Here is a 27,787-nt window from a genome sequence, read left to right on the forward strand (position 1 = left end):
GGCATCCTATCCTGATCTGGTTCATCATAGAGATGAAGCAGGATCCTGTTAACACAGCATCAGCAGCATTTCGTGTGCATGTGTGTATGGCGAACGCCTGTGTCTTTGTGTGCACACATGGATAGAAGACAGAGGGCCATGGCAAGTACTGTTTTTGATTTCTCTCCACCTTTTCTTTGAGTCAGGGTCACTCACTGAACTTGGAGCTCAACCGTTGTGTAGACTGGCTGGGCAGTGAGCTGCAGGAACCCTCCCATCTCTGCCTCCCTGGTATTAGAGTTGCAGGTGCCTGCTTCCACATCTGGATTTGGGGGTGGTACCAGTGACCCTAACTCAAGTCCTCACGACTGAATAGCAAGTATTTTACCAACTGAGTCATCACCCAGTCATTTCCACAGCCCCATCATCAGCAGTTGAAATGCCTCACGCTGTCTCATTTCCTGAAGCGGATTTTGCTTCATATGGCTAAATGTGTGGTTGGTGACACAGAGCAGAGGTTTCATGTGAGCGAGGAGATGTCCCATATGGAGGAAAGTTGGAATTGTGAAGGACACTCAAGGTAGTAGGAATAATGGATGTCAGCAAATCTGCTGACAAGAGTTCTGAGCCAGGATAATTCAAACAGGGTGAGGCACAGGGTCGACCTCACCATGGCTGCTGTCGGCCAAGCTTGGCTCCCTTGATGTCCCCTCTCTCCAGCACCACATCCGGATACCTTCCTTTGAACAGGCTTGTAGCAGGAATGCTCATCCATTGTCCACCCATCCTTTTTCCCAGGACAGAGTTTCCCTGGCTGTCCTGAAACTCTCTCTCTGCAGAGCAGGCTAGCCTCACACTCAGAGATCCACCTGCCCCTGCCTAGGGAGTACTTAGATGAAAGGCATGCACCACCATGCCTGGCTTCCATCTAGCTTACCCCTAAACTCGACTTCTTAAGGACATTGCCTTTTGGTGTCCAGGAAGAAAAGGAAGCAGAATGGGACCTTTTCACCTGGATTTGAAAACCGGACTGATTTTTCATTGGTGAGTGTGCGTCGTCTTCATGAAAGCTGATGTTCCATGACCACTGTTTGGTTCTCAACCTTCCTAATGCTGTAAACCTTTAATACAGTTCTTCATGTTGTGATGACCTCCAGCCATAACATTATTTTCATTGATACTTCACAACTATAATTTTAGTACTATTATGAATAGTAATGTATATATCTGATATGCGACCCCTGTGAAGGGGGTCATGACCCACAGGTTGAGAACCATTGCTTTAGTTTTAGCCCATGATGAGATGAAAGAGGAGAGGGGACTGAAAGACACGAATGGGACTGTGGAGACATCTCGAGTCCACAGGACCAAGAATCTACTGACATTTATTTCTAAGGAAACAGATTGTGTTACACTTGAAGACTGAAGATAATTTTGACATTTAATGTGCATCTGAGTTTAATCACAGTTTTCCTCATTTATTATTTTGTTAACATTTTAATGGCTGTGATTGACAAAGAAGATTCTCAAATGATTTCCTAAAGAAGAGGAGCCTGGCACTGGGGTGGCGTGATGGTGAATGAGGAACACCTCTGCTCGTCTGGAAGATTATTTGATTTATTTTATAATTGTGTCGGGGTGATGCTTCACTTCCTGTAAAATCAGAATAGCTAATTGTTCCCTGAGTGGACAGGTGACAGCTACCCGTGTCAACTGGTCCTGAGGGTTTCAGAATCCATCCTCTACAAGGTGTCTTCAGAGGCCTTCACTGATGTGAAACCACCCTGTGGACCTGGATGTCACACTCCCCTGTGACTCGCTGTCATCTTTCATACTGGCATCCTGACATTGGGACGGTGCTTGTAGAGCCAAGACACATCAGTTTGACCTTCACTCATCAAAATTTCTGTGAACCCTTGACTTTCATATAGTCTGTATTTGTAAACATATAGTGCATGCTCCCTCCCCTCCCGCTCTCCTCCCCTCCCGCTACCCTCCCCTCCCCTCCCCTCCCGCTCTCCTCCCCTCCCCTCTCCTCCCCTCCCGCTCTCCTCCCCTCCCCTCCCCTCCCGCTCTCCTCCCTTCCCCTCTCCTCCCCTCCCCTCCCCTCCCCTCCCCTCTCCTCCCCTCCCCTCCCCTCTCCTCCCTTCCCCTCCCCTCTCCTCCCCTCCCCTCCCGCTCTCCTCCCCTCCCCTCCCCTCCCGCTCCCCTCCCCTCTCCTCCCTTCCCCTCCCCTCTCCTCCCCTCCCCTCCCCTCCCCTCTCCTCCCCTCCCCTCCCCTCCCCTCTCCTCCCTTCCCCTCCCCTCCCCTCCCCTCTCCTCCCCTCCCCTCTCCTCCCCTCCCCTCCCCTCTCCTCCCTTCCCCTCCCCTCTCCTCCCCTCCCCTCCCCTCCCCTCTCCTCCCTTCCCCTCCCCTCCTCTCCCGCTCTCCTCCCCTCCCCTCTCCTCCCCTCCCCTCCCCTCCCCTCCCCTCTCCTCCCCTCCCCTCCCCTCTCCTCCCCTCCCCTCTCCTCCCCTCCCCTCCCACTCCCTTCCCCTCCCGCTCTCCTCCCCTCCCCTCTTCTCTTCTTCTCTAGTCTGTCCTAAGGTAGAAGCCCTTCTCACCTGAAAGCACACTATATGACTGGGGACAAATTGTTAAGAGTGTCATTTGTTATTAGGGCGTCTTTCATCATTTTGTGAAGGTATTTTGTGATTATTTATTTAGTATGAATTAAACACATTGGTAGGAATAGCTGAGTGGCTCAAAAGATATTAGGACAAAATAAACAATTACCAGCTAGCTTTATTATGGGGCTTGCGACCTTTGCTTTAGACTTTCTGGACACTGTTTTTATTTAAAAATTGGTTATCATAACATTACATGCTATTATGGAGGACATAATTTGTGTTGAAAATACATAGCTCATAAATAATCACATAAGAAGGTCAAGTAGACATGTTTGGTAAAAACACTGAGAAGAAAGAGCCAAACGGCAGTTAACAGAATAGGAAGTCCCGAGCTAAATCTCCCCTTTCCTACCTCTCCTGATGAGCCAGGGTCACAGCAAAGGTGTGTACGGGTAGGTGTGTTAGGATCAGGAAGGGAAGCGTGTGGGGGTGAGAGTGTATGCTTAGCAACATCCTCATTTTTACTCTGTTCTCAAATGGGAATTTAAGATATTTTTAAAAAAAATAGTGTTGAATAGTGGTACCCATGCCCCGGTGGATGCCCCCACCCCCACACTCATGTGCATTTGGGTAGCACCAATCAAACCAGTAGGCCAATATGGGAGAGAAAGAAGAGAGAGAAACATTAGCTGGACTGCAGTCTGTATATGAAGGGGATTTATTGGGATGGTTTACAGGCTGCAGTCCAGCTAATCCAACAAGGGCTGGCTGTGAATGGGAAGTCCAAGAATCCAGTAGGCCCGACGTCTCAGCTGGTCCTCAGCATATGCTGGAATTCCAAAGAAGTAGGCTCCACTGCCAGTGAAGGATTGTGCTGGCAAGGCAAGGGCAAGCAGGCATAGACAGAGCAAAAGCTTCCTTCCTCTGTGTCCTCAGACTTCCAGCAGATGGTGTGGCCCAGATGAAAGGTGTGTCTTCCCACCAGGATACGGATTAAAGGTGTGTGTGTCTTCCTTTCTTAAAGGTCCAGACTAGAGGTGGTTCATCCACTTCAAATCATGCAAAAAATCTCTCACAGGTGTGTCCTCCAAATGCAGCCAAGCTGACAACCAAGAATAGTCGTCACACAGCCCTATGGATTTTGGCTTGTTCAGTCTATCCCGCCATCAGCATGGCCATACAGTCCTCACATTCTAGAAAACGCTTTCCCATTTCAGCACTGGCAGCTTTCTGGGTCATCCTGGGAGAAGTCAAAGACAACCTTTCCTCTGGGTCCCTACTTCTCATGAGGTTAGGAAGATGTTCATGCTGGGGTTCAGCCCCCCTCAAGTCCTGGGTCCTTTGGGCAGGACAAGACTACTCATCCCCTGTGCTTCATTGGAGAGACCTGTCTGTAGCTGGCCACTCCAGCATTCACAGTGTGCAACGTGGAGGGAGCTTGGAGCCAATTTTACCAAAGGTTTTGAAGAAATTTTCTAATTGATTAGAAAATCATGGATCAGCTATTCTGGAAATGTTACAGGATCTCAAGTCAGGGTAAATGTCTAATTCATTTGGTGAGTTTTTCTTTTTTTCCTGAGGACCACTGAAAGGTGTTCTCTTTCCAACAGCTATAGGTGGATAATATGTTAATATTTTCATCAGTGGAGATTTATGGGTCTGAACGTGTAGTTACTAAAAGAGTTGTATTCATATTACATCATGGGAGCCTGAAGGTTGGTTGCTATGTTCCAGATAGTTTGAAAACAGTAAGAAAGGAATTTTTTTGTGGAGGATGGAGGTGAGGGGAGGATGGTGGTGAGAGCAGGGTGGGCATGGAGCAAAACTTCTCAGGTTCTTCAAAACTGCTGTCCGTGTGGAGGTCAACTGTCTGATTTCACCTCCTGGCTTGTGTTTGTGTGTTAAGTATCACCATGGAAAATGTTTCTTATCTAATGGTGGAGAAAACATGTCCTTCTGTGCACCCAGGGCTGATAGAAAGCAGAGCAAAGCACACTGGAGCCTATGAGTTCCGACTTGGTGAATGGGTCCACACCTGTTTTCAGCTCTTAGAATCTTTTATGTTTGAGCCTCCCCTGCCATCCGCGTGCACTGAAGGTACACATCCAGTTAATAAGAATTGTTCTCATGTCCAAGGGGTACATATACAGGTAATGAGAGTCATTTCATGGATGCTGAAGGACCGTTAACCTGCTGAGCGTGAGCACACTGCTGTGCCAATGCGTAACGCCTCCCTGAAGCACAGGTGTGGCACACGGAAAGGTCGCAGGACTTTGAAATTCTGTGCTGACATTTTCTGCAAAGGATTATTTTTGTGTTTGTTATTCACAACTTGCCATTGCTATTCTGGATCCCCATCCTGGGAGAGAAGCCACAGCCTGTGCAGAGCGTTTAATATTCGCCCTTCTGCACAGCAGATCCAGAAAGAGATACTCATTGCGGATGCTTCTGGTAGCAAGGGAAAGAAAACCTCTGGAGATTCACTGTGCCGGCAAGCATTATTACTGTGTCCTCTGGAGGCAAAAGCAGCCTATTCCCCTGCTGGAGAGATGACTCGGCAGGATAGGTGCTTGCTTGCTGCCAAGCCTGACCACCTGATCGCCTGCGTTTGACCCTTAGAAGCTACAGGGTCAAAGGAGAAAACTGACTCCCAAGAGTTGACCTATGGTCACGACGTGTTCAAGTCACTTGTCCCCCAACACACACAAATAAGTACTTTAAAAATGAGGCTGGGCGGTGGTGGCGCACACCTTTAATCCCAGTACTCGGGAGGCAGAGGCAGGAGGATCTCTGTGAGTTCGAGGCCAGCCTGGACTGCAGAGTGAGATCCAGGAAAGGCACCAAAGCTACACAAAGAAACCCTGTCTCGAAAAACCAAAAAAAAAAAAAAAATGAACAAAATTTTTATCAATGTATGAAGCCTTTACATTACTTTCTCCAGCGCTATGAGAGAAGCAGCATCTGAAATGTTCTCCTGACCCACCGGCCATAAAACATAAAGGCTTTTAGCAAGGATCTAGCTCTAATATCCTGACTCTGGCTGTTGAGATACCTGTGTTTTATCAAGTGGTTCTGTGCCCTGTTATACGTGAATTAAAAAGGGAGGTGAGAAAGTAGATTGTGCCCACCCGCCATAGGTGTGTGATTGTCACTCCTGCATGACACAGAAGACTTTGAACGTTGAAAGTTAAGATGAGAACTCTGGGGACTGAGAGACATTGATTAGTCAGTGAGTGGAGCTAGAGACCAATAGTCTGGTCCAGATATTGATTCAGATGTGTTTGCTGAGGGGGCATGGAGCTACTGTGAATGGTTAGTGGCTGACATCTGTTAAGCGCTAAGGCAGACTACAGGGACATCTAATTACGACACAGTCATCCCCTTGGAGGACCATAGAATCTGCAAAGGTCACTGTCATGCAGCACAGACGATCCTCTGTTTCAAGTAATCCACATCTGGGGAAAAGAACTAATTTTAAAGCCACGATCATCCCCTTTTTATTCACTTATTTTCCTTTTTTTCCCTCTGTTTAAGGCATTTATTACCATAACATGCATACAAACATGCATTGTTTTGGGGGTCAGGGGCAGGGAGAGTGCATGACTTAAGATACGGCTATGTATTAGCTTAGGTTGTCAGAGCTGATGACATGGGAAATCCAAGGCAAGGAAGGCTGATTGCTATGTGGTCCTCTTAGAGGCAGGTCGAACAATCAGGCTGAGCACACATTAGGATAGCCACCAAGTCTTCAGGTGTATTATTAACTCTGTCTGTGGGGTCCAGCAAAAGTTCCAGTCTCTTAGGATGTAAGAGACATTCTCATAATGGTGCATCGTCACTGCATGGACCTTCGTCTCCATAGCTTCAGGCAGATGCGTTGCTCCTGTAAGTAGTGCCGCAGCTGGTGCTGCCCCTTCCCTTCTGGCGAGGGTCCATCGTGCCCATCCATCCTAGGATGCTGAGGGACATTCCCAGCATCTAGGAGGTACCTTTATTACAGTGACAGGAAAAAAATACGTGTGCAGAGATGGCCAAATGTCACCCGAGAACCACGGCACACCGGAATCTTCTGTGGAAGGGTACAGTGATGGCTTCTCTACAAATAGGTACAGTTTAGACACGGCTGGTCTGTAAGAAAAGGGGGTGAGGGCCGAGCGTTCCTCCCACCATGCTTGGATCAGCTGGTCTAGCTAACTCCGATCAGAGAAGCACCAGGAAAGGAGGACAGAGCGCAGCTGCTCAGATCCCACGTTGACTAGTGGAGGGGTCTTGCTCCTGGGCTCAAACACTTCGTGGAGCTTTTTTAAAGACAAAATTTCCTTATTGATTCTTTGGGAATTTCGCATCATGCACCCCAATTCTGCTCATCTCCCAGTCCCCCCTGTATCTGCCCCTCACCCTCACCCTTGCAGTGTCCCCCTAAAAGAAACTTAAAAAAAATTAAAACCAAACCAAACAAACAAAGCCACTTCACTCCTCCACCTTTCCCACCTTTCCAACACCTCTTCATTCCTCTTAGTGTATTGGGGGCCTCGGTGTGTCACACGGTAGACCCTCTTGTCCAATCAGCCTTACTTGCGAATGAATGTTCATTGCAATGAGTCATTGGTCTGGTTCAAGGCCTCTGGTTTCTGACACACCATCACCACTGGGCCCTCACTGAAACTCCTCTTTGATATCCCTCGGCCACCCGAGTCATGAAGATCCTTCAGTATAGTTCCACAGGACCAGTCCCTTCATGAGCTCCAGCAGGGCACAGATGGAGTAGGTAGATGTCAGGGTGGGCCAACCCAAGGCCCTGGATGGAGGCCCGGGTGGCAGCTGAACTGGTCAGTCCTGACCACTGGGGCCACCCCTCTTCTGTTGCAACTGAGGGCCATGTGGTTCCCCGAGGTCAGGTCAGCCACCTGAGCCCATGTTGGTGTCCAAGAGCCACACTGCAGCCGGAGCCATACAGATCTGAGTGGCCTGTGCTGCTACCCGGTGCCATGGTGATATGCAGGCCAGAGCTGCAGCTGAGGGCCATGTCTGGATCCGTGGCCCTACTGCAGCCAGGGTCTGTGTGGATGTCCTTGGCTCCTGTTAACCGTCCATGGCCATGTGGACCCCTGCGGTTTGGGCTGACGCTTATTACTTCTGTTTGAGGGAAAAGCTGAAGCTTTGACAGAAGAAGGTATTCCACATTGCCAGAGTGTCTCATAAAGCCCCCTCACTGTAATTGGATCAGTTACTGACTTAATAAAGGGTGTTGTCAGTGGTGGGACATGGGACTGATTTCCCACCTACCTAGGAAATCCTCACATGCCTTAAACTCTGTGTGGAAAGCACAGAAGCCCCCAGCCACTGTGAGGCAGAAATGGGAGCTTTCTATTCTGTTGAGTCTCCTGTGAGCTCGCTCCATCATGTAGAGAGCAAAGGGGGGTTTAAATGCTCCTCAGAGTCAAGTCTCCTTGGAGATACTCAGTTTTGCTGTTTCCCCAGACATACTTTTCAGGTATTCCTGTGCCTTGGTGTGTGGTCTCATAATGAGAGATGTCAAAGGGAAAATTACTGCCTTTAATAAATAAAATGTAAACATGTAATTTTTCTATCACCAACTCTCTCTTGATGCCGCACAGTCTGCTGGGAATTATGAAATATGTTTCTGGTTTATCATTCTAGATACGACAGAAAAATTGAAGGTCTTTCAAATTTGCATAGAAACATCATATTCATTATAACATTATAATAAACATTGTATTCATTATAACACAATAAACATCATATTCATTATAACATTATAATAAACATATTCATTATAACATTATAATAAACATATTCATTATAACATTATAATAAACATTATATTCATTATAACATTATAATAAATATTATGTTTGTGTTTATTTGTCTGGTTGTTTTCTTGAGACAGAATCTCATGTAGTCCAGGATGGCCTCTTCCTCAGTAGTTACCCAAGGCTAGCCTTGAAGTCCTGATACTTCTGCCTCAGGTTCCAAAGTACTGGGGTTCTAAGTATGTGCTACCACACTCTGGTATTTGTTTATTTATTGTTTGTTTGTCTGTCTTTCATTACGTGAGTATTGAACCCACAACCTGTGTGCACGAGGTAAATGTGGCGTCACTAAACTGCAGCCTTGGCCTTTTCCTTGATTTTTATTGTGAGGCCGAGTGTTGTGAAGCTGCCAGAGTCACTTTGTCCCTGCTCTGCTGCTGTGCAGTGTGAGGTGGTCTTTGCCTCAGAGTCCTCAGTCACATTGTCCTAGTAACCTGGGACTCAGGCATGTAAGGGTGGCACCTTACCTGGAGTCTTTTCTGTCTATGTGTCTATCTATCATCCGTGTTTGTAACATCTGTCATCTATCTATAGTCTATCAGCTGTCATTTACCTATCATCTGTCATCTCTCTATAGTCTATCTACTGCTCTTCTGTCTCATTCACCTATCTATCTGCCTGTCATTTGTTTATCATGTATCTGCCTATCATCCATCCATCTGTCTGTCTATCACCTATCTATCATCTATCATATCTATCTATCTATCTATCTATCTATCTATCTATCTATCTACTTACCTCCCTATTAACTCTGCTTATCTGTCATCCGTCTGTCTTTCTATATACCTACCTAACTCCATCCATCCATCCATCTCTTTTCCATGACCCTTTCTGGCATCTTCAGGTATGTATAGGATGAACACTGAGCTTATTCACTCAGTTATCCTCCTTCATGCTCTTATAATTTTCCAGTAATCTTCCTTCTGCATTCAAAAATTATATGTTTTCTTCATGTGCAGAACCTATGGGGAGAAGATAGCCTCCTTTGTTCACAGTCTCCTACTTCGTGAGCTAATCTACTCAAGTGGTCTCAGGGTTCTATACAGGGAAGGTTTTTCAGGTGTCTTTTCTTGCCATTTTTGAGTTCCAGATTATTCAAGCTGTTATTTCTCTGGCTGTGGCTTAAACCCTAACAGTTTAGTTTAAATTTGGTGTGACTGGTCAAACATGAGGCCTTCTCACAAAGATACCTGCGCCTTGATAATGACACCTGGTGGGTAGAATAGAGTCGCCATTCCAAGGACACTGACACCAGGACAAAACATCAAAAGTGCTGCTTCCTCTCACCCAGCCCCTCCCCTGCCCAGCCCAGTCTACCCCCTCTGCCCCAGCCCCTCCCCTGCCTCAGCCTCCCCTGACTTCTGCCTGTACCTAGAGGCCCCCTTCCCTTGGTCACTTCATCTCTTTCCGGGGAGTCCTCCTCTGGAGGTCCAGGTCACTCCTGACCTCCTAACCCGACACCTCTCTTCTGTTTCTAGCCCCGCAAGAGCTCTTGCCACTTGCCGAACAAAGCTAGAACTCTTTCGCCAGGTGCTCAGAGCCCTAGCTGTTCCTCTTTCCTTGGCAATCTTTGTTTCTCTCCCCCTGGGTTCTCATTTTGTTGACCTGTGTACCTTGTGCACACCATTCACGGCTGATCTTGTGTCCCCGCGTAAGTGCCGCTGCATGTTCTCGGGGACATGGGCATTGCTTGCAAACTAGGCCCATTCTCACTTGTGCTCTCCTAAGGGAGCCTCGCTCCTCCGCAGCTTTTCCTCAGGGTGCCTGCCTGCTTGCCCCACACTTACAAGCATCTTACATGCAAGGCTCAGGTCGGTTGCTCTGCTGTGTTGTGGCTAGCTCTCCTCTCCTCTCTGCCCTGGGTACCTAATTTGTTCCTGCTGAGTTTCCTGAAGGAGACCTTTGTCTTTGTGTCTTCAGCTTTTCAGCATGCCTGCATTTGGTAATCGATGCCTCTGTGTTTGTCAAGGGAAGGGAATTAATCAGCAACCTTAAAATGAAATGCTCCTGGCAAGCAGGGATAATACATTAGTATACATTAAGCATCCTCCATGCAAATGCGAGTTGCATTGCCTGTTCTGGCTCCTGCCAACTTCCTATACGAAGTTCACAGCTGGTGACTGTCTCTCCTCACCAAGAAGGGTTCAGATAAGGTGAGCCCGTGTCCACAGTGTGACTGTGTTCAGGTACAACAGTCACTGTCTTCCCCGAAACATCACGTGCTCCCGTGTAGTTTTGTAAACACCTGGGGACACAACGTCCAGGTGATTTCCATTATGACAGAGATCAGGTGTGGAGGAGGTAACCTTTCACACTGGTGTCTGAGTGCAAGTCATAATACCACACGTTTATCTTAACAGGTATCTGAACCAAGGCACGCAGGAGGATGTGTCCACAGCAGAGCGTTCGCTGAACAAGGAGAGACTTGTAGTTCTGAAACACGCCCTGAATGTCATTGGCTTCAGCAGCCTGGTGAGTCTTCTCATGGGGGTGTCACACAGAAAACCAGCCTCCACCAGTTTATAGAGATTCACTCACCCCAAACCCTGTCCTGAGCCTCAGTGTGGCCCATTGGTTGTTGCTGGCTTTGACAATGTTTCAGCAGGGAACGGGATTCTATCTGGCCTCCGGGGCTTACTGTCCAGGAGGGATGGGGGATAAACAAATAGGGGGTAGGTACCAGACAGGCAGATACTAGACAACACACAGTAAAAGGACATTAATGTTATTTCCTTTTTTCTCCTTTTAAATTTAATTTTATGTGTATGGGTGTTTTGCTTGTATGCAGTGCCCATGGAGGACAGAAGGAGGCATTGGGTCTCTTAGAACATGAGTTACATAAGTTATGGGCAACCTTGTGGGTGCTGGGAATCAAACCCAGGTCCTCTGCAAGAGCAGTCAGTTCTCCTAACCACTGAGCCATCTCTCCAGCCTTGCCATTTTCAATAGAAATAGAAAAACCCTTTCACGTATGTACCTAGAGCCAACCACATAACTGTGTTGATTGACTCATGTGGAACCTGGCCAGTCTGGAGAAACCGTGTACTGTTAAATGGTCACCCTGCAAACTAATGTCATCACTTAACAAGAGGTCACTGGGGGCCCTGGTATGCCCACAGTTCTCGGTCCTACATATAGTCTGAAGTATGAGCTCCTTTGTTTTCGGAAGGCTGTCTGTCACCCTTGCCCACAGTCTCTGCTAGCAGGGGCAGGAGGGGGGGGCAGGAAGGGCAGGAGGGGCAGGAGGAGGGGTCGGAGGGGCAGGAGGAGGGGCAGGAGGGGCAGGGGCAGGAGGAGCAGGAGGAGGGGCAGGAGGGGCAGGAGGAGGGGCAAGAGGGGCAGGAGGGGCAGGAGGAGCAGGAGGAGGGGCAGGAGGGGCAGGTGGAAGCATGCAGGAAAGTTGGCAAATGACTTACCCTCAATGGGTTCACTGAGGTACTTTGCTTGGCAGGAACCCCCGCCTTTCAGGGCCCGGGGTTCTAGGAAGGAGAGGTAGTCTGATGGTGTCCACATTTTGTTCTTTTCCTGGCCCAGCCCACTTGCATGCTCTGTGTTTGCACAGGCCTCCTGGCCCCGCCCACTTGCATGCTCTGTTTGCACAGGCTTCCTGGCCCCGCCCACTTGCATGCTCTGTGTTTGCACAGGCTTCCTGGCCCCGCCCACTTGTGTGTTCTGTGTTTGCACAGGCTTCCTGGCCCCTCCCACTTGCATGCTCTGTGTTTGCACAGGCTTCTGTGGTGTCTTTTTTCTTATTCCCCCTCCCCGACACGGAGTTTCTAGATCCCCTAGGGAACAGGAGCACAGACGGGGCAGGAGACTTTTACCAAAATACCATTCCCTTGGAAACATAGCTTTAAAATTCCACACTTGATCCTCAAAAGCAGGGCAAGCAAAATACACCTGCTGACTGGTGTAGCTGACAGAAAGGGGCATGATTTTAGCAAAAAGCCCGATGTCCTTCCCTTTATCCTAAGCCTTTAAAGTAATGCGAGGAATGAAAGTTATTCCACTGTGGAGTGATGACCTCTGCCCATGACAAAGAACAGTATTTCTGGGCAGGTGTGGCCTTTGGAGCAAAATCTGCAAGGGATGATGGTCCTTTGAGACTGATCCACCTCTGCATCCCATCCCTCACAGCAGGCAAGCTCACTAGGCCTTGGAGGGCATGACTGCCCACTGCAGCCAGAGGTAGGATCCCAGGACTCCGGCTCCCATAGGGAGGTTTTCCTGATGCAAATCCACCACATTGTATTGTGGGTTGTAGTGAATTTCCATAGCTCTGCCTCCCTCACTGAATGAGCAGCCCAGATCCTCCTTGCCTGTATGTCCAGAGGTGCCCAGCTTGCAGAGCACTGATTTATGCATGTTACTAAAGAGGTGGACATGTGTTGTGCTATAGAAATGCTGTTCTATAACTCAAGGGAGAGCTGTCTGCCATAGTTGTGGAATGCTATACCTAGGCATTACTTGAGATGGGTGTCTCCAGGCTCTCGCTTTAAAGATGGGAAAACGACAGGAATTCCCAACTTCAGGTCTGACTCCTCCTTTGGACAGTTCCAGGCTCCCAGACCCTCCTCCCCAGCTTCCTGCACCTTCTGTGCAAGAAGAGCTTGGGACCGCAGGGTGTTTCCTGTCAGAGCTTGGACTGTAATCACTAATGTATTGGAGCGATGATTACCCAGAACCTGCTGATTCGTATCAGAGCAGCAGCACAGGTTTAAGGCAATGCACATTGTGTGGAGATTTGATTCTGAGCCCACATCGGCCCTTTGGTGGAGCGTTGTGGGTCTGGAGAGTGGAGAGCACATGGTGCTCGTCTTGTGCTTCCAGAGAAGTCCCCTTCTCTGAGCAATTCTGTCTGTTCTCTGTCCACACCTAGGAGGTGGAGAACCTGTTTGTTATCCTAGCGGCCATATTGCACCTGGGAGACATCCAGTTCACGGCGCTGACGGAAGCGGACTCTGCCTTTGTCTCTGACCTCCGGCTTCTGGAACAAGGTCAGTGGAGCACCACCTTGCCGGGGACATCGCTGCTTGCAGTTTTACAGAACTGCCGGTAGATGGAGACACAGTACAAAAAAGCCAGCTGAAGTCATGGGGGAGGGGAGAACCTCTTTCTTTCTCTAAAGGGCTCAGGGGGTAACGGATAAATGCGCTTTCAGGTTCTCATTCTACAGAACACCCTGACAGCATAAGGGTGTCAGTTCATGTGATATTATCTAAATAGTCTTTGCCCCAACCACTCTCCCCACAGTATTTAGAGACCAGACCATGAGCCAAACATTATAAACACAATTACTTCCCTTTAAATGCCTTGTTTAAGATCTCTCTCTTCTGTGACATTGCCTTTCTAGCCAGGCCTACTTTTTGAAAATACCCTTAAACTACAAGTTTTCAATCAACAGCCTATTTCACCTGTTTCAAAGTTATTTAATAAGAAATTTGGAAAAAAAAAAAAAAAAACAATCCAGCACTATGAGGGTAATGAAGGCAAAAAAAAAAAAAAAAAAAAAAAAAATGTGTCATGACTGAATCCAGAGAGACATGAGCTTCCTTTAATGTCTGGAGTACTAAGGAGTTCTCTAGATAAGTTTAACCCGGAGAGTAGAAGTTGATTTCCCTCTTTTGAATGTGTCTACATGAAGCATGTCTATAAAGTGCAGTGTTCCTGGTGTCAAAATGCACAGTGATTTCATATTTACAGCCTGTTTTGATTTCAGTGGCTGGCATGTTGCAAGTATCGACAGATGAGCTGGCATCCGCCTTAACGACTGATATTCAGTATTTTAAAGGTATGTCTTCGTGCAGTCTGACTTTTACCTTTGTACGGTTCCTGGGCTTCTTTCAAGTAGGGAAATTAAATAAACCATGCCTGTCTCCACATGGGGAAACTGTGTGGATCAAGTGCCGAAAGAGAGCGTAACGAGCCTGGTTGGTCCCCCTTTACTGTACGGGAACACTGCCATGCTCCTGGGAGATCATTCTGATTAACTAGCTGTCTTCCTAATCAAGCTGTCAGTTCAGAAAAACAAAGCCATCAATCTAAGAGGATTTATTCTCATAAAACACGGACCTTTTGTGGGGGTGGGGCAGGCTTCTCTCTGCCTTTTCTGCCCATAATGGGAGCTGTCATTTATTGGGTGTTTATGAGTGGATGGCACAGTGCCAGGTATTCCGAATGTTGTCATTCTTGATCTCACAAATGGTCACGAGGTGGGCATAACTGTCTCTCTCCTCAGAGAGGAAAGCACTCAGATTAAAAGGGGTTAATGCCAAGCCAGCAGCAAGAGGCTGTCTCCCTTACAGGTTGGCTTCAAAGCCTCTCTGTCCATGCACACTCCCTGGTGTGGTGCATGGATGCTCAGTGCCCAAGCAGACCAGTTCTCCTAGGTGTGTTTCAGTTATCTACTGCAAACTCGGGACTGATGCCTTTCCCCAACCTTCCTCTTCGACCTTCCTCTTCACAGCTGTGAGGGCTTGCTCCCCCAGCCCCTGCTATTCTACACTGAACTCACCTGCTCCCCGGTGGGTCTCACTTGCAGGTATCTTGTCACTTGGCTAATGATCTCTGCCTCTTAGAATCCCCCTCCACACTACTCAGTGAGTTTTCTCACGATCCACTCAGCCGCTCACCATGTAATGTTGTCTCCTCTCCCCCCTCTTCCTTCTCTACCGAGTAGATCAGATCCCCGTGATCCCATAAATAGCCCCCATTCTCACTGCCCTCTTGGTTTCTTGACCTGGATCACGATAGCGAACTCTGTTGATGTTTTCATCTGGACTTTGCTCATTTTCCCTCATCCCGTAGGAACAACAAAACGGAATGCAAGTGTGCTTTCACCTGTGGTCAGCTGTCTTTCAAAGATGCACCATGATGCTCTCCAGATGCAGGGCCCTGTGTCTTGTGTTTCTGAAGACGTGTTAAACTCACTTGTCACTTATCACGCGATCATCTGGTTTCCTCTGCTCACTCCACCCTCCCCCACCACACTGGTCACTCTGCAGAACTCCTCAACCGTGTTAGCCTGGGAAACATGGTGGTGGCATCTCTTAGGTTGTGCTTGTTTCTCTGCCTCAGTGTGCTGTTCCACACCCATGGCCTTGACCTTGCTCTCTCAAGGCGGTGCAGTTCTATCTTGTCTCAGTGGCTGCTCCTCTCTCTTTCAAACTGGAGGGACACATCTGTCCCTGTCATCTGCTCAGCCTGAGACTCAAGGATGCACTGTGTCGGCCAAGGCCCCAGGTGAGAATTCTAACCCCCATTTCCTCGCTATCTGTAACAGCTCTGCCTGTGCCGCAGGTCACCCTAACTCTCTTCCCTGGGTCCCTTCACTGGCCTTCTCTCTCATGATTTCCATCTCTCCTTTGGAGAATGACAGATACTTCCTCCTGAAGGCCCGTCTTGTCCCCTAGCTCCACAGGCACATTGTGATTGATTTTACCATTACTTTCCAGACAGGCAAGTGTTCAAATGCCCCAGGCTAGTTCAATGCCCAGCCAGGGAGCTGTTATCAGAAAACTCACTCACAGGACCCCAAGTTAGCTCTCTATCTGTGAGGAAATGGCTCAGCTGTGGAGAGGGGCAACAGCGTGGTCAGGAGTTCTAGTCAGTCAAGGCACCTGACACTCATCAGATGGCATCATGTGTGATAACTCACAGGTGCTTTCAGGGTCGTTTTTAACATTGTCGGATGTGTGTGGATGCCACAGAGAATGAACGAGACACACAGTTGTGTTGGCTGCTAATATGAGGGGACCACTTGTCCTTATATCTCCTCTCCTTCTGCTCTTCCAGGAGACATGATAATACGTCGGCACACCACACAGATGGCTGCATTCTACCGTGATCTCTTGGCCAAATCACTGTATAGTCGTTTGTTTGGTTTTCTCATAAACACCGTGAACTGCTGCCTCCAGAACCAAGATGAATACAGAAGGTAGGAGTAGTGGATGCTTGTACCTGTGTCACTGTGTCACAACTCAGGAGCTGTGGCCCCACTGACCCCAGTGTTACCTAATCAGTCATACACAGGGGCTGTGGATGTTGACCCCTGGGCTATTTGGCTATACCTAACTCAGGCCTTACCTCAGAGAGATGCTTCCTATTACAGCACAGCCCAGGGGTAGACTTCATTCAGACTTCATTTTAGCAAGCTAGTTTCACTTGAAGGGTATTAGTGATTATGCTTTAGAAATATGAGCCCCCACCCCACCTCCCCACCCACCAGCACTGATGGATGAATCAAACTGTCTCTCATGCATAGATATGCAAATGTGCTCTCTCTAGAATGAAGGTATAGATGTGGCCTTTTGTGCACTGAGAAGAATGGAAGTTTTATGAATCTAGGAACAAGATGTCTAAGAATATCTAAAGCTCAGGAGTTGGTTGAGAGCCCACGTGCGTCTCTTTCAGAAACAGTATGATGATGTGTCTCATTCTGCCTTGAGATTCCTTACTTACTCCATGGGTTATTTGACAAAGGGTCTCTGTGCCAATCCTCTTGGTTCATACCCCTAATCATCTCTAAGCAGTAGAGATTTTCAGGGCTATTTGATCATCTAAAAATTATAGATTTCCATGGCATTTTGTCAATGAAAAACTCTGTTATTATTCTTGTCTCTGGTAATGACCTTGAGCAGACATCTGAAAGTGAAATTGAACTCAGAAGTCTTCACAGGCAGGCTTGTCTTTGAATGAAACTCTCTGAGAAATACTTTCTGTTGTCATTAGAGTTCTTTACCAAATTCTGAATTAAGCCATTATTTTTGGAAAATATTAAAATTAACATCAATTAATGGGAAAGTTGTGAGTATAGACATTTCAGGTTTTGATCTAAGGGCATTAGAATCCCTCAAATGTACCTGTGCAGAGTCTCGGCGTTCAGCACTCTGTGTTTTCAAAGCTGCTCTAAGAGCTTAGGGCAGCTTAAGTGTTTTAGCAGAAACACTTGGCTCTTTTTCTGGCGTGATGAGGGCTCCAGCCTGACCCTTCAGTGCCGTGGGGTTCCAGCTCTTGCTTCACGGTCTGGTTGTTAGTTGGTCTGTGGTCCTCTGCCTTCCTGGCCCTTCCCTTCCCAGTGATGCAATTCCTAAGAGGGAGCTTGACAAAGGAAGGGTTTCCTCTTGGTTTGGGTTTGGAAGAGATACACTCCAGCACGGAAGGGAAGGCGGGGGTGGGGATGGGGTGGGGGGTGGTGGTGGTGGGAGCAGCTTGGCCAAAGGCACCTTGCTCACCAGTCAGTGGACCAGGAAGCAAAGGGGAGATTCGGAACCCCCCGCCCCTGGGATGGTACCGTCCACATCCAGGGAGAGTCTTCTCCTCTCAGCTCAGTCTCACAGACACACACATCCAAAGGTGTACCTCACTAATGCCCCCTGTGCGGTTCTTGATCAAGTTGACAATAGAAATGAGATGTCACAGCCCATAAATGTGATGATATTCACAGCTGGCACCCATGTGCTAAGTTTACCAAAGTAACCTTGTAGAAAGATATTAGCATCCTTGCTCACATGGATGATGATCAATTAATGTTTAATTAATGCATAAACCTGGGGGCACAGAAACTTCTAGAAAATTTCTGCTTGACATTTGAATCCTGCAGAGTCTTAAATTTATACGATTGGAAACAGATATGTTAAAGAGAGGAGACATGGCCTCCTTTACCGTGGATACTCTGTCTGGTGTGTTGGAGTGGAAAGAGGGGGGCAGCTTTGGCTTCTGCTGTTCTTTGTAAGCAACTACATGAAGAAAGTATTCATGGAGAATGAGAAGTGAATCACAAATTATAGTTACATACTCCGCCTCTAAGAGATGGTACCTCCTTGAAATCATTAACTTTTTTTTTTTCAAGAATCACCCAGAGTTGGGTTTAAATCCTGAGCAAAACAAGGGAAAGTTTTATCTGCAGCGTTTCTAACTCTTAGGAATTCCCAGGCACTTCGTATTCTAAAGGTCGACTTTTTGAATGAGAAAGGTCAGATAGGTTTGCATAACCTCACAACAGGCTTGTGGTATGCACCAGTCCCCATTTGTTTGAAAGTATTACAATTGTGTGGAAGATGATGAATTTAAAACTCTGATATCCTGGTGGTTAAAGGTGGCAAGCCCACCTATGTGCTGAGGTGGGAACATTTCTGTACTTTATTTTATTGTGAAAATTCCAAGAGAGTGGATACTGGCCAGTGGATGTGTACAGCATTAACTTTTAAGATACTATGGGCAGAGCCAAGCAAATCAAAGCAAACCAATGCATTCTTTTGGAATGATCACCTCATTTCCTAAAGTAAAATGGGTGTATTATTGTAGTTGGTCTTTTCTTTGGGTCACCAACCAGCTCCCAAATAAAGACATCTTTACATGATTAAACAAATGCAACACATCTTTACATAGTTAAACAAATATCCCACAACATATTATGAAGAAACAATTGTACTTTCTCTTCCTGAATTCCACAAAGACTTCTTCCTATGAGGAAACCTTGTGGTATCAGGCAGGGGACATCTGATGACTAGTTAATTGAGATGAACACATACTGTCTCTGTGTTTGCCTGGAAGATTAATGTGAGCTTTTCCTGGGCTCCTGTCTGCTGTGACCTTGACATTTGTGTGGCTCTCTCTGGATGCTTTAGACCACAGTAGAAGCAGGTCAGAATTGAAGCAGACTGGAACCGTTTATTAGGCTTGATTCAGAGTGACCCAATGCAAGGAGGTAGAAAGAGCTAATAACAACAGCAACAAGAACACCGGAACCTCTGTAGCAACCATCCTTCATATTTCTTTAAAACTTTATCATCCTCAAAGTATATGTAAACTAGTGCCTTTGGGGTAAAATCCTGTGTAATAGCTAAAAACTAAAATGGGCACATTTTATTGTTAGAGGAGTGGTAAATGAGACGGTGGAATGGGGGCCTCCCTCACAGTCCTTCCAAAGCCTTTCTCTTAGGAAAATACATTTTATTTTTATTTTTATTTTTTTTTTTTTTTGGTTTTTTCGAGACAGGGTTTCTCTGTGTAGCTTTGCGCCTCTCCTGGAACTCACTTGGTAGCCCAGGCTGGCCTCGAACTCACAGAGATCCGCCTGGCTCTGCCTCCCGAGTGCTGGGATTAAAGGCGTGTGCCACCACCGCCCGGCTGGAAAATACATTTTAAAACCACAGTTTTCCGATGTTAATCCTTTCTAGGGATGTTGCTCTTTCTCAGCTATGAGAGGAGTAGATGACAGCATCACTATTAAAAACTGATGGAATCAGTCAGGGGCAGTGGTGGCACACGACTTTAATCCCAGCACTGGGGAGGCAGAGCCAGGCGGATCTCTGAGTTTGAGGCCAGCCCAGACTACAGAATGAGTTCCAGTTCTCCACACAGAGAAACTCTGTCTTGAAAAACAAAAACGAAAACAAAAAACAAACAACCACTGCCCCCCCCCCCAAAAAAAAACCAATTCAGCAACAGTAGGAAAATTATAATAGTATAATATAATAAAATTGTGTTAATATGTTTTAAAACACGAACATAACCTACAGCAGTGTAAGCACAGTCTGCCTCCCAGGCCGCCTCTTGCTCTCCCGGCCTGCTGGGAGTCAGAGCCTCTGTTAGCCTCAGCTGATGCAGATGACATAGGCCTGTAGCTCCTATCTAGAGGGATTTTGACCTTTATTTTTCTGTGTCGAAAGCATGGAGCCAAGTCTGGAGGCGTAGAAAAGACTCTTGCAATTCATTTGTGTCTTAGCTACTTTTCTCTTGCTGTGAAAGACACTGTGACCAGGATGACTTATAAAAGAGAGAGCTTATCCTGACTTACATCTCCAGAGGGTTGATCCATGACCGTCATGGTGGGCAGCAGGTAGGCGAGCAGAGAGCAGGAGCTGAGAGCTCACATTCTGAGACATAATCGGAGGCAGAGAGAGTTAACTGGGAATGGCATGGGCATTTGAAGCCTCAAAGCTCACTCCCCCCATCTCCCCACCCCCATGATACCTCTGCCAACAAGGCCATACCTGTTGATCAAATTGCTAAATTAGTCTTTTAATAAAAAACCCGGAGCCAGATATTGGAGTTAATGCTGAAAGATCAGAGAGACAAAGGAACAAGCCACTGCCACATCTCACCTCACCAACTCCACAAATCCTCCAACTGAAAGCCTCTGAGTCCTCAGCTGAAAGCTCTTCAGCTGAAAAAGCCTTCAATTCCTGTCTCTTTACCCTTATATACCTTTCTCCACCCAGCCATTACTTCCTTCCCAGTGCTGGGATTAATGGTGTGTGTGTGTGTGCTTCCCAAATACTGGGATTAAAAGGTGTGAGATCTCGAGTGCTGGGGTTAAGGGTGTGTGCCTCCACTGCCTGGCTGTTTCTCTCCTAGACTGAATCAATCTCATGTAGTCCACGGTGGCTTTGAACTCACAGAGATCTAGATGGATCTGCCTTCCCAAGTGCTAGGATTAAAGGTGTGTGCCACCACTGTCTGACCTCTATGTTTAATCTAGTGGCTTGTTCTGTCCTCTGATCTTCAAGCAAATTTTATTAGGGTCCAAAATATATTACCACACACACCTCCTAATCCTTCCCAAATAGCTTGATCAACTAGACACCAACAACTAGAGATGATGTATCCAAACATAGGAGACTATGGGCCTTCATATGATCTTATGAAGGCAGTTCCTGAACTGAGGGTCCCTCCTCCCAGATGACTCTAGCTTGTGTCAAGGTGGCATAAAACTAGCCAGCACAGGACCTGAGCAGAGGAGATGGTGGATATCAGTGGTGTATGCTCCACAGAGAGAAGAGCACAGGAGCTCCCATGTCCCTGGGAATGCTGAGGAATGGGGACAGAGAGGAGGGGCTCAGCTTGCTATATTAACAACAAGGGCTTTCTCCAGGAGGCATGAGGTCACAGCCTCACCTTATCATTTGTTCCATGTGCTGAGGCTGATGGGTAGATAGAAAAGAAGGCAACTTATGAGAGAAATCATTTAACTGGGGCCTTGCTTATAGTTTGAGGTGAGTCTGTGATCACCATGGTGAGGGAACACGATGGTATGAAAGTTTGGTGATATGAACTGAGAGTTCATATCAGATCCCCAAGTCATAGGCAGAGAGAGAGAGAGAGAGAGAGAGAGAGAGAGAGAGAGAGAGAGAGAGAGAGAGACTTATATTTTATATTTTGTAATTGTTATGTCCCAGGAAAGGACACACTGTCTATCCTTATGTAAGAAATACAAAAACAGGAAACAGTGTGAAATTTAGAGCCGACTTGTGCATAAAGATCTGATGGAAATGTTACTTTACATACGAACTCTCACTTTCCCCTCGCAGTACTTTACTCAAATGACAATGAAGATTTAAACTGTCAGAGTTGCAGGTTATAAAGTTAGCCCAGGAAAACAGAAGGCAGAGGAAAGACTATAGGATGTGTACAGTGAAAATCCAGAGATCAGCACATAATTAAGCACTGGGGCTAAAAAGGACAAGTTTGCACATTCTTTGTTAATCCTGTCGAAAGCACCTAATTCTCAATAAATGGATTCATGCTATTAATTTTTAAATGCCTCAAAAAAAAATAATCAAATGCCCGCTGTGCATTTGTTAGAAAAATGAAGGTAGTCTCACTCAGGATTTCTTTTTCCATTTAATGAGTAATACCCTTTGTTATCATATGTCTTTTATTCTTTGTTAGAAAAGACTGAATAATCGAGATGAGTACCACGTTCCATGGCAGGCAGCCGTTTACCTGCAGCCGAGAGTTAGCATGAGTAACGCTTGACATTCCATTTTTAATAGGACAGAAGGAACAGACACTTAGAGCTAAAAGCAGAGGTCCCTTTTGTTTGCTAGCGTGGACCTGGCTCAGCCCTTCCCCGGATATTCCTTTGGCTCCCCAGACATCTTCTTTTTCACAACAGCTACATAAGAACAGGACACGATCAGAAGCACAAGAGCCCAAGCCTGAGGTGATTTTCGGCACTCCATTTTTAAACTCCATGTTGGTTTTGAGATTTAACCACATCAACCCATCAGGAAAGAATTGCTTTTACTTGCTGAATTAATTCCTGTGGATACAGAAACTTCATCTGCAGATGTCTAAGTCTCTTTCCACATTTTTCTCTGTGGCCAGCAGGGCTGCATGCTTGCGCACAGCTTCTGACACACTCAGGATTCCCCTGGGCCGGGCCTTAGTGGCAGGATTGCAGTCAGAGCATGAATCTGCATTTCTCTGACTGAGCAGCGACTCTTCCAGCAAGGCGGCCTTGCAGCGTGGCCTGGCGACATGTCGCAGGTGTACGGCCTATTTTAGCCCTACTTCAGGTCCTTATCATAGTCTTCTCTTATTGTGAGGAGGCTATTTTACATTTTCTCCTTAAAAACTCTGAGATTTTCAACAAATCATAAATATTGCTTCACATATGAGGGATTGAAATGATTTCATAGTCAACTTGGGTATCCAAGGAACTCTGTTCTATTAGCATCCGTGCTCAGTCCCCTCCAGGTTTTAATGTGATTGAAATTATATCAATAATATATTGTAATGACTTGGTTTGTGTTAATAGATTCCAGTCTTCTCCCTGGTTTGGGTGATCTTTATTCTTTCGCACACATTCTGTATTCATTCTAATTTTCATGAAGCAGTCTTTGAGGACATGGCCCAGAAACACATCCACAGATGGCATGGGGAGCTTGTCCCTCTTCGGCCACCGCTTCTGCCTTGCAGCGTTTATCTGGTGTTCTTTCACTCCGTCAGCAGCACCTGACGTCAGCTTTCCCATTGGCCCAGAGTGTCCTTCCCTGCTTTTCTTTTCTGGACGTTTCATGAAGTGTTACTGCCATGGACGCTGTTCTGTTCTGTTTCAGTTTATTGAAATACTGAATGGAGAGTTTCCCAGGTTTATCTTCTGTCTAGGAATCTTAAATTTTATGCAGATTTTTCTTATTGGTTCTGATAAAATTTCTGATGGAATAGCTTGTTGTCTTCTAAGAAATAATCAAGAGGGTGTCTCTTCCCTCTGTGCCTGTTGTTTCTCTGACTGTTTTATCGAATTAACCGGCACAGCCAGACACAGTGGGAATGTGTGATGATGCATCTTGTCTTCTTTCCAAAATGATGGCGGTGGGGCTAAGATATGCCCCTCTGCAACATGTTTACTAAAATCCTGGTAGTTCATCTTTTCTGAAGAGCTGTTATGTTTCTTCTAAACATTTTTAAAAAATTCTACATTTTTAACATGGAATGATGACAGCCATCTCATTTCTTGCCTTGATATGTATTTTAAATTAATTTTTAAAATTTAAATTATTTTTTAATTAGACTTTATTTGTTTTGTATTTTATTTTTATTTTTTTATTGTTTAAGACAGGGTCACAGAGCCCTAGCTGGTCTAGAACTGACTAAGTGAATCAGACTGGCCTCAAACTCACAGAGATCTACCTGCCTCTGCCTCCAAGTTCTAGGAATAAGGCATGTGCAACTACCTCCAGCTGTTTTTATTTGAGACTATCATATATGAGTTCTAAATTTGTCAATTCCACCTCCCCCCCCACAACTCCTCCCATTTAATTAATTAATCTTTAATTATTATTGTTACACACACACATACACACACACAGGCATGCACACACACATATAACTCACTAAGTCCATTTTTACTTTTAAAAATATTTTGAGCTACTTACATTTTTTTATTTTTTATTAATTGTTTGCCTACACATATGTAAGGTAAGTGCCTTGTAGCCACAGAAGTCAGAGGAGCCATCAGATCCCATGGCACTGTGGTTACAGATGGTTGTGAGCCCAGTTAGGTGCTGGGAACCAAAGCTGGTTCTCTACAAGAACAGCCGTCACCTGGAACCCCTGGGCCATCTCTTGAGGCCCCATTTTATTTTTACATTGACTCATTTGCCCTGTAAGGTCGCCAGCCCTGTTTGGTTTAGTTTGTTTTTGTTTTCGTGATAGAGAGAAGGTTCTAGTTCTTTCTCCCCATAGATCCCTTGACTGTCAAATTCACACTAATGAGTACAAGGGGCACTCACTCTGTGTTCTTCTCCTCTCTGCCATGTTCCTAATGGCATCCAATAGTCGGGGAGCAGATGACTGTGACCATGCAATTTTGTTTCTTTTTTGAGTCACATATGCTTCCTACAAAACCACCCACTTCAAGGCCCCCTGTCCACCGCAGGTGTGTTTTTATGGTCTCTCAGTTAATTTATAACTGTAGTGGTGATTTTCTGTTCCTCTCCTGGTTTGTGTTCACCTATGGTCTGGCTCAACACCAGCCTGTAAGAACTGTTTCTAAAAGGACGTTTTGTGTGTTTGATTGTCAAGTCTCACGCGATGTTGTTTTAACTATTTTGTGGTTTATTGTGGTCTTGTTTCTACTCTTTTTGAGAACTGCGCTTTTGTTTTCTAAGCTTACAAGTTGAATGTTTGTTTGGTGTGTTTCAATGATTTTCTTTGCTCTGGACCTGTGAACGACCGTCTAAGGGCCTCTGAGCTCGTCCCTTGAAGTTTCTCCATGTTTTAAGTTTTCAGAGATGTCCTACAAGCACTTCATCAGTGAAGGGAACCCGAGGCACCATGTTTCCCTTCATTCAAATTGAGAAATTTCTTTCCATTAAATAAAGAGATTTCTTTGATTTTTATGAATACAGTACAAGTGATTTCTATTTCTGGGTAGACTTGTTTAAATCATTCTGCTGATTACCATGACAACGCAAACTGAGTAATTTAGCAAATATCCGAAGCAAAACCTGCTCTCTAAACAAGCATCCCGCTCCAACCTCCCCTACACACACACACACACACACACACACACACACACACACACACACACACACTGACATGCACGGTGGTGGCACAGGAAGCCAGCCATCCCCCTCTATAACTGCATCTTCTTGTCATGATCCCCTGTGTGCATTTCTGTTTCCAAATAGGAAGGTCTAGAAGAGTACGAAGGTTTTACTGTATCCCCAGGTATCGTCTAGCATCTAAACGAGATCTAAAGGACCACATGACAAGTAAGGGTTAGAATGTGCTGTTTGTATTACGGAAGTTGCCAGACACCTTGGACAAAATCGTGGTTGAATTTAAACATCAACCCTAACGTTTGCGAATTGTTTTCAAGAACGGCACTGTGCTTGTATAATTAAGGAGGCCTGTCTGTTTCAGTCCTGACTGTAGCACAAGCCAGATATGGGGTAAATGCTGGAAGATCAGTAAAGGAGCCAGCCACTAGAGAGACTTCTTACCTCTAGCAAATCCTCAGCCTGAAAGGGACCTCAGCTCCTGGCTCCTCCCGCCTTATATTCCTCTCTCTGCCATCTCCCAAGTGCTGGGATCAAAGATGTGTGTGCCACCACTGCCTGTCTCTGTTTCTCTTTTAGACTGGATCAATCTTGTGTAGCCCGGGTGGCCTTGAACTCCTGATCTTCCTGCTTCCTCCTCCCAAGTGCTGGGATTAAAGGTGTGTGCCACCACTACCTGACCTCTATGGCTAAGTAGTGGCTTAGCTCCACACTCTGATCTTCAGGCAAGCCTTATTTGTTAGACCACAAACAAAATATCACCACACCTGACTCCATGTTTTCAGGAGGGTCAGCTGGTCTCTAGAAATGTGATTGTTTTAGCATCAAATGTCAGAGGTTTCTTCTTTTGATGACTCTTGCATTCTTTGAAAATAGCATCTGAAGGCCAAATGGTTTCACGAAACTCTCCAAGCAATTAAATGATTTTAGGGCAGATAAACTTCCAGCATCCTACTTCCCGACTCTTTCTGAGCCAGGAATATGGAAACCAGTACATGTCTTTTTTATGCAAAGGACCGAACTGAGGGCAGTGCCTGCCATCTTTGCTCACAGTCCTCTGAGCGCCCGTGACCTGCCCTACTCAGTGAAGTTAACAGAATCAGTTCTGTAACTTGTAGATGTAACCAACCTTCTTATTAAATAAGAAACACAGAACCAATGCAAAGAAGAAAGCCAAGAGGTCAGAGCTAAGAGCTAAAACCTTACCCTTCCTCCTGCGGTGGTCCTACCTCTCCGAACCAGAGCTACCCCTGTGCTAAAGTCTTTATATAGAGTTCCTGTCCTACCTTCTCATTGGTTGTAAACCCAACCACGTGACTGCCTCATCACGGCCTGTCTGTATAGGCCTCCAGGTTTTCCATGATTGGTATTGATTAAAGGCATATGTATCCAATAATGGCTGTATCCTGAACACACAGAGACTTACCCAGCTCTGCCTACCAAGTGCTGGGATTACAAGCACACACCACCACTGCCCTGCTTTCCTATGGCTTGCTAATAGCTCTGACCCCCAGGCAACTTTATTTATTAACATAAAAATAACATTTTAATACAAATAAAATATCACCATAGTAACTCCCTATGCCTGTCAATGGGCATATTGGAAGTTACATCAGAATAAGCAGTACCCCAGAAGGAGAAGAATGGGGAACAGAAAGTCTTTGTCCTGGCTCTTGGAGATCCTGTCTCTGAACTAAAAGCCACTTAGGGTAGCACACAGCAGCCCGGGGGAAGTGGAGGCAGGATTGTGAGTTTGTACGCATGTTATATCCCAGTTTCGGAAAGTCCATGCAGGCTACGTCAGTAACCATAGTTAAACACCATTGCTTTGTAAATGTCTCCTGACTGAGGGGGCTGCGTGCAGTAAAGCAAAGCCTGCTGGAGTTGGTCTGTTTTCTCTCTGCACACACTGCCTCCCTGCAGACACATCCATCCACGCTGGCTTCTTCAGGGGTGCAGCTGGGGTTCACGGGGAAGGCACACTGACTGTGATTATCATATACTGAACACGATGCACTAGGCTAGGCACCGAGGACTGCCATTCCGTGCACTGACACAGGGCATCGGATCAGCGTTTTTCTGTTTTACATAAAGAAACTCAGAGAGTTTATGAAAATGGTGGAATTCACAGCAACAGAGGCAAAGGTTTGGGGTGTGAACCTGACAGGCCTTGTTCCAAACCCTGCAGTTTTCTAATATGCTTCCTCTAATGAAGGAGGAGGTGGACTGAAGAGAGGACTCAGACTCGTGAGCACTGGCTGCTCTTCCAACAAGATGCAGGTTCGATTCCTGTCACCTATGTGGTGGCTCACAACCATCTGGAACTCCAGTTCCAGGGAATCCAACGGCCTCTTCTGGCCCCTGTTGGCACAGGGTGCACATATAGAGCACATATACGTATACACATGCATAAAAGACAATTTTTAAAATACAGCGACTGGGCTTGGGGAGTGAGGGTTTTGTTTTACAGCTAGGAGGGTGTAGAGGCAATTCTTTTCATGTAAGTTATTTCCTCGCTCTCAGTGAAATCAGGATTACAGTAAAGCATTTCTGAATGTGAGCCATGCCCAA

General features: G+C 46.3%; 1 protein-coding gene across 1 annotated transcript in view; it reads left to right on the forward strand.

Moving 5' to 3' along the window:
- The window catches only part of Myo16 (myosin XVI), a 394,847-nt gene that overhangs the window by 189,100 nt on the left and 177,960 nt on the right, over window positions 1-27,787 (forward strand). The window contains 4 exon segments of the mRNA XM_052751634.1: window positions 10,784-10,895; window positions 13,303-13,420; window positions 14,143-14,214; window positions 16,218-16,359. Coding sequence (XP_052607594.1) covers window positions 10,784-10,895; window positions 13,303-13,420; window positions 14,143-14,214; window positions 16,218-16,359 — 444 coding nt within the window.

The sequence above is a fragment of the Peromyscus californicus genome, unplaced genomic scaffold, assembly GCF_007827085.1.
Source record: "Peromyscus californicus insignis strain IS unplaced genomic scaffold, ASM782708v3 Scaffold_23__1_contigs__length_62951481, whole genome shotgun sequence".
Taxonomy (NCBI): Eukaryota; Metazoa; Chordata; class Mammalia; order Rodentia; family Cricetidae; genus Peromyscus; species Peromyscus californicus.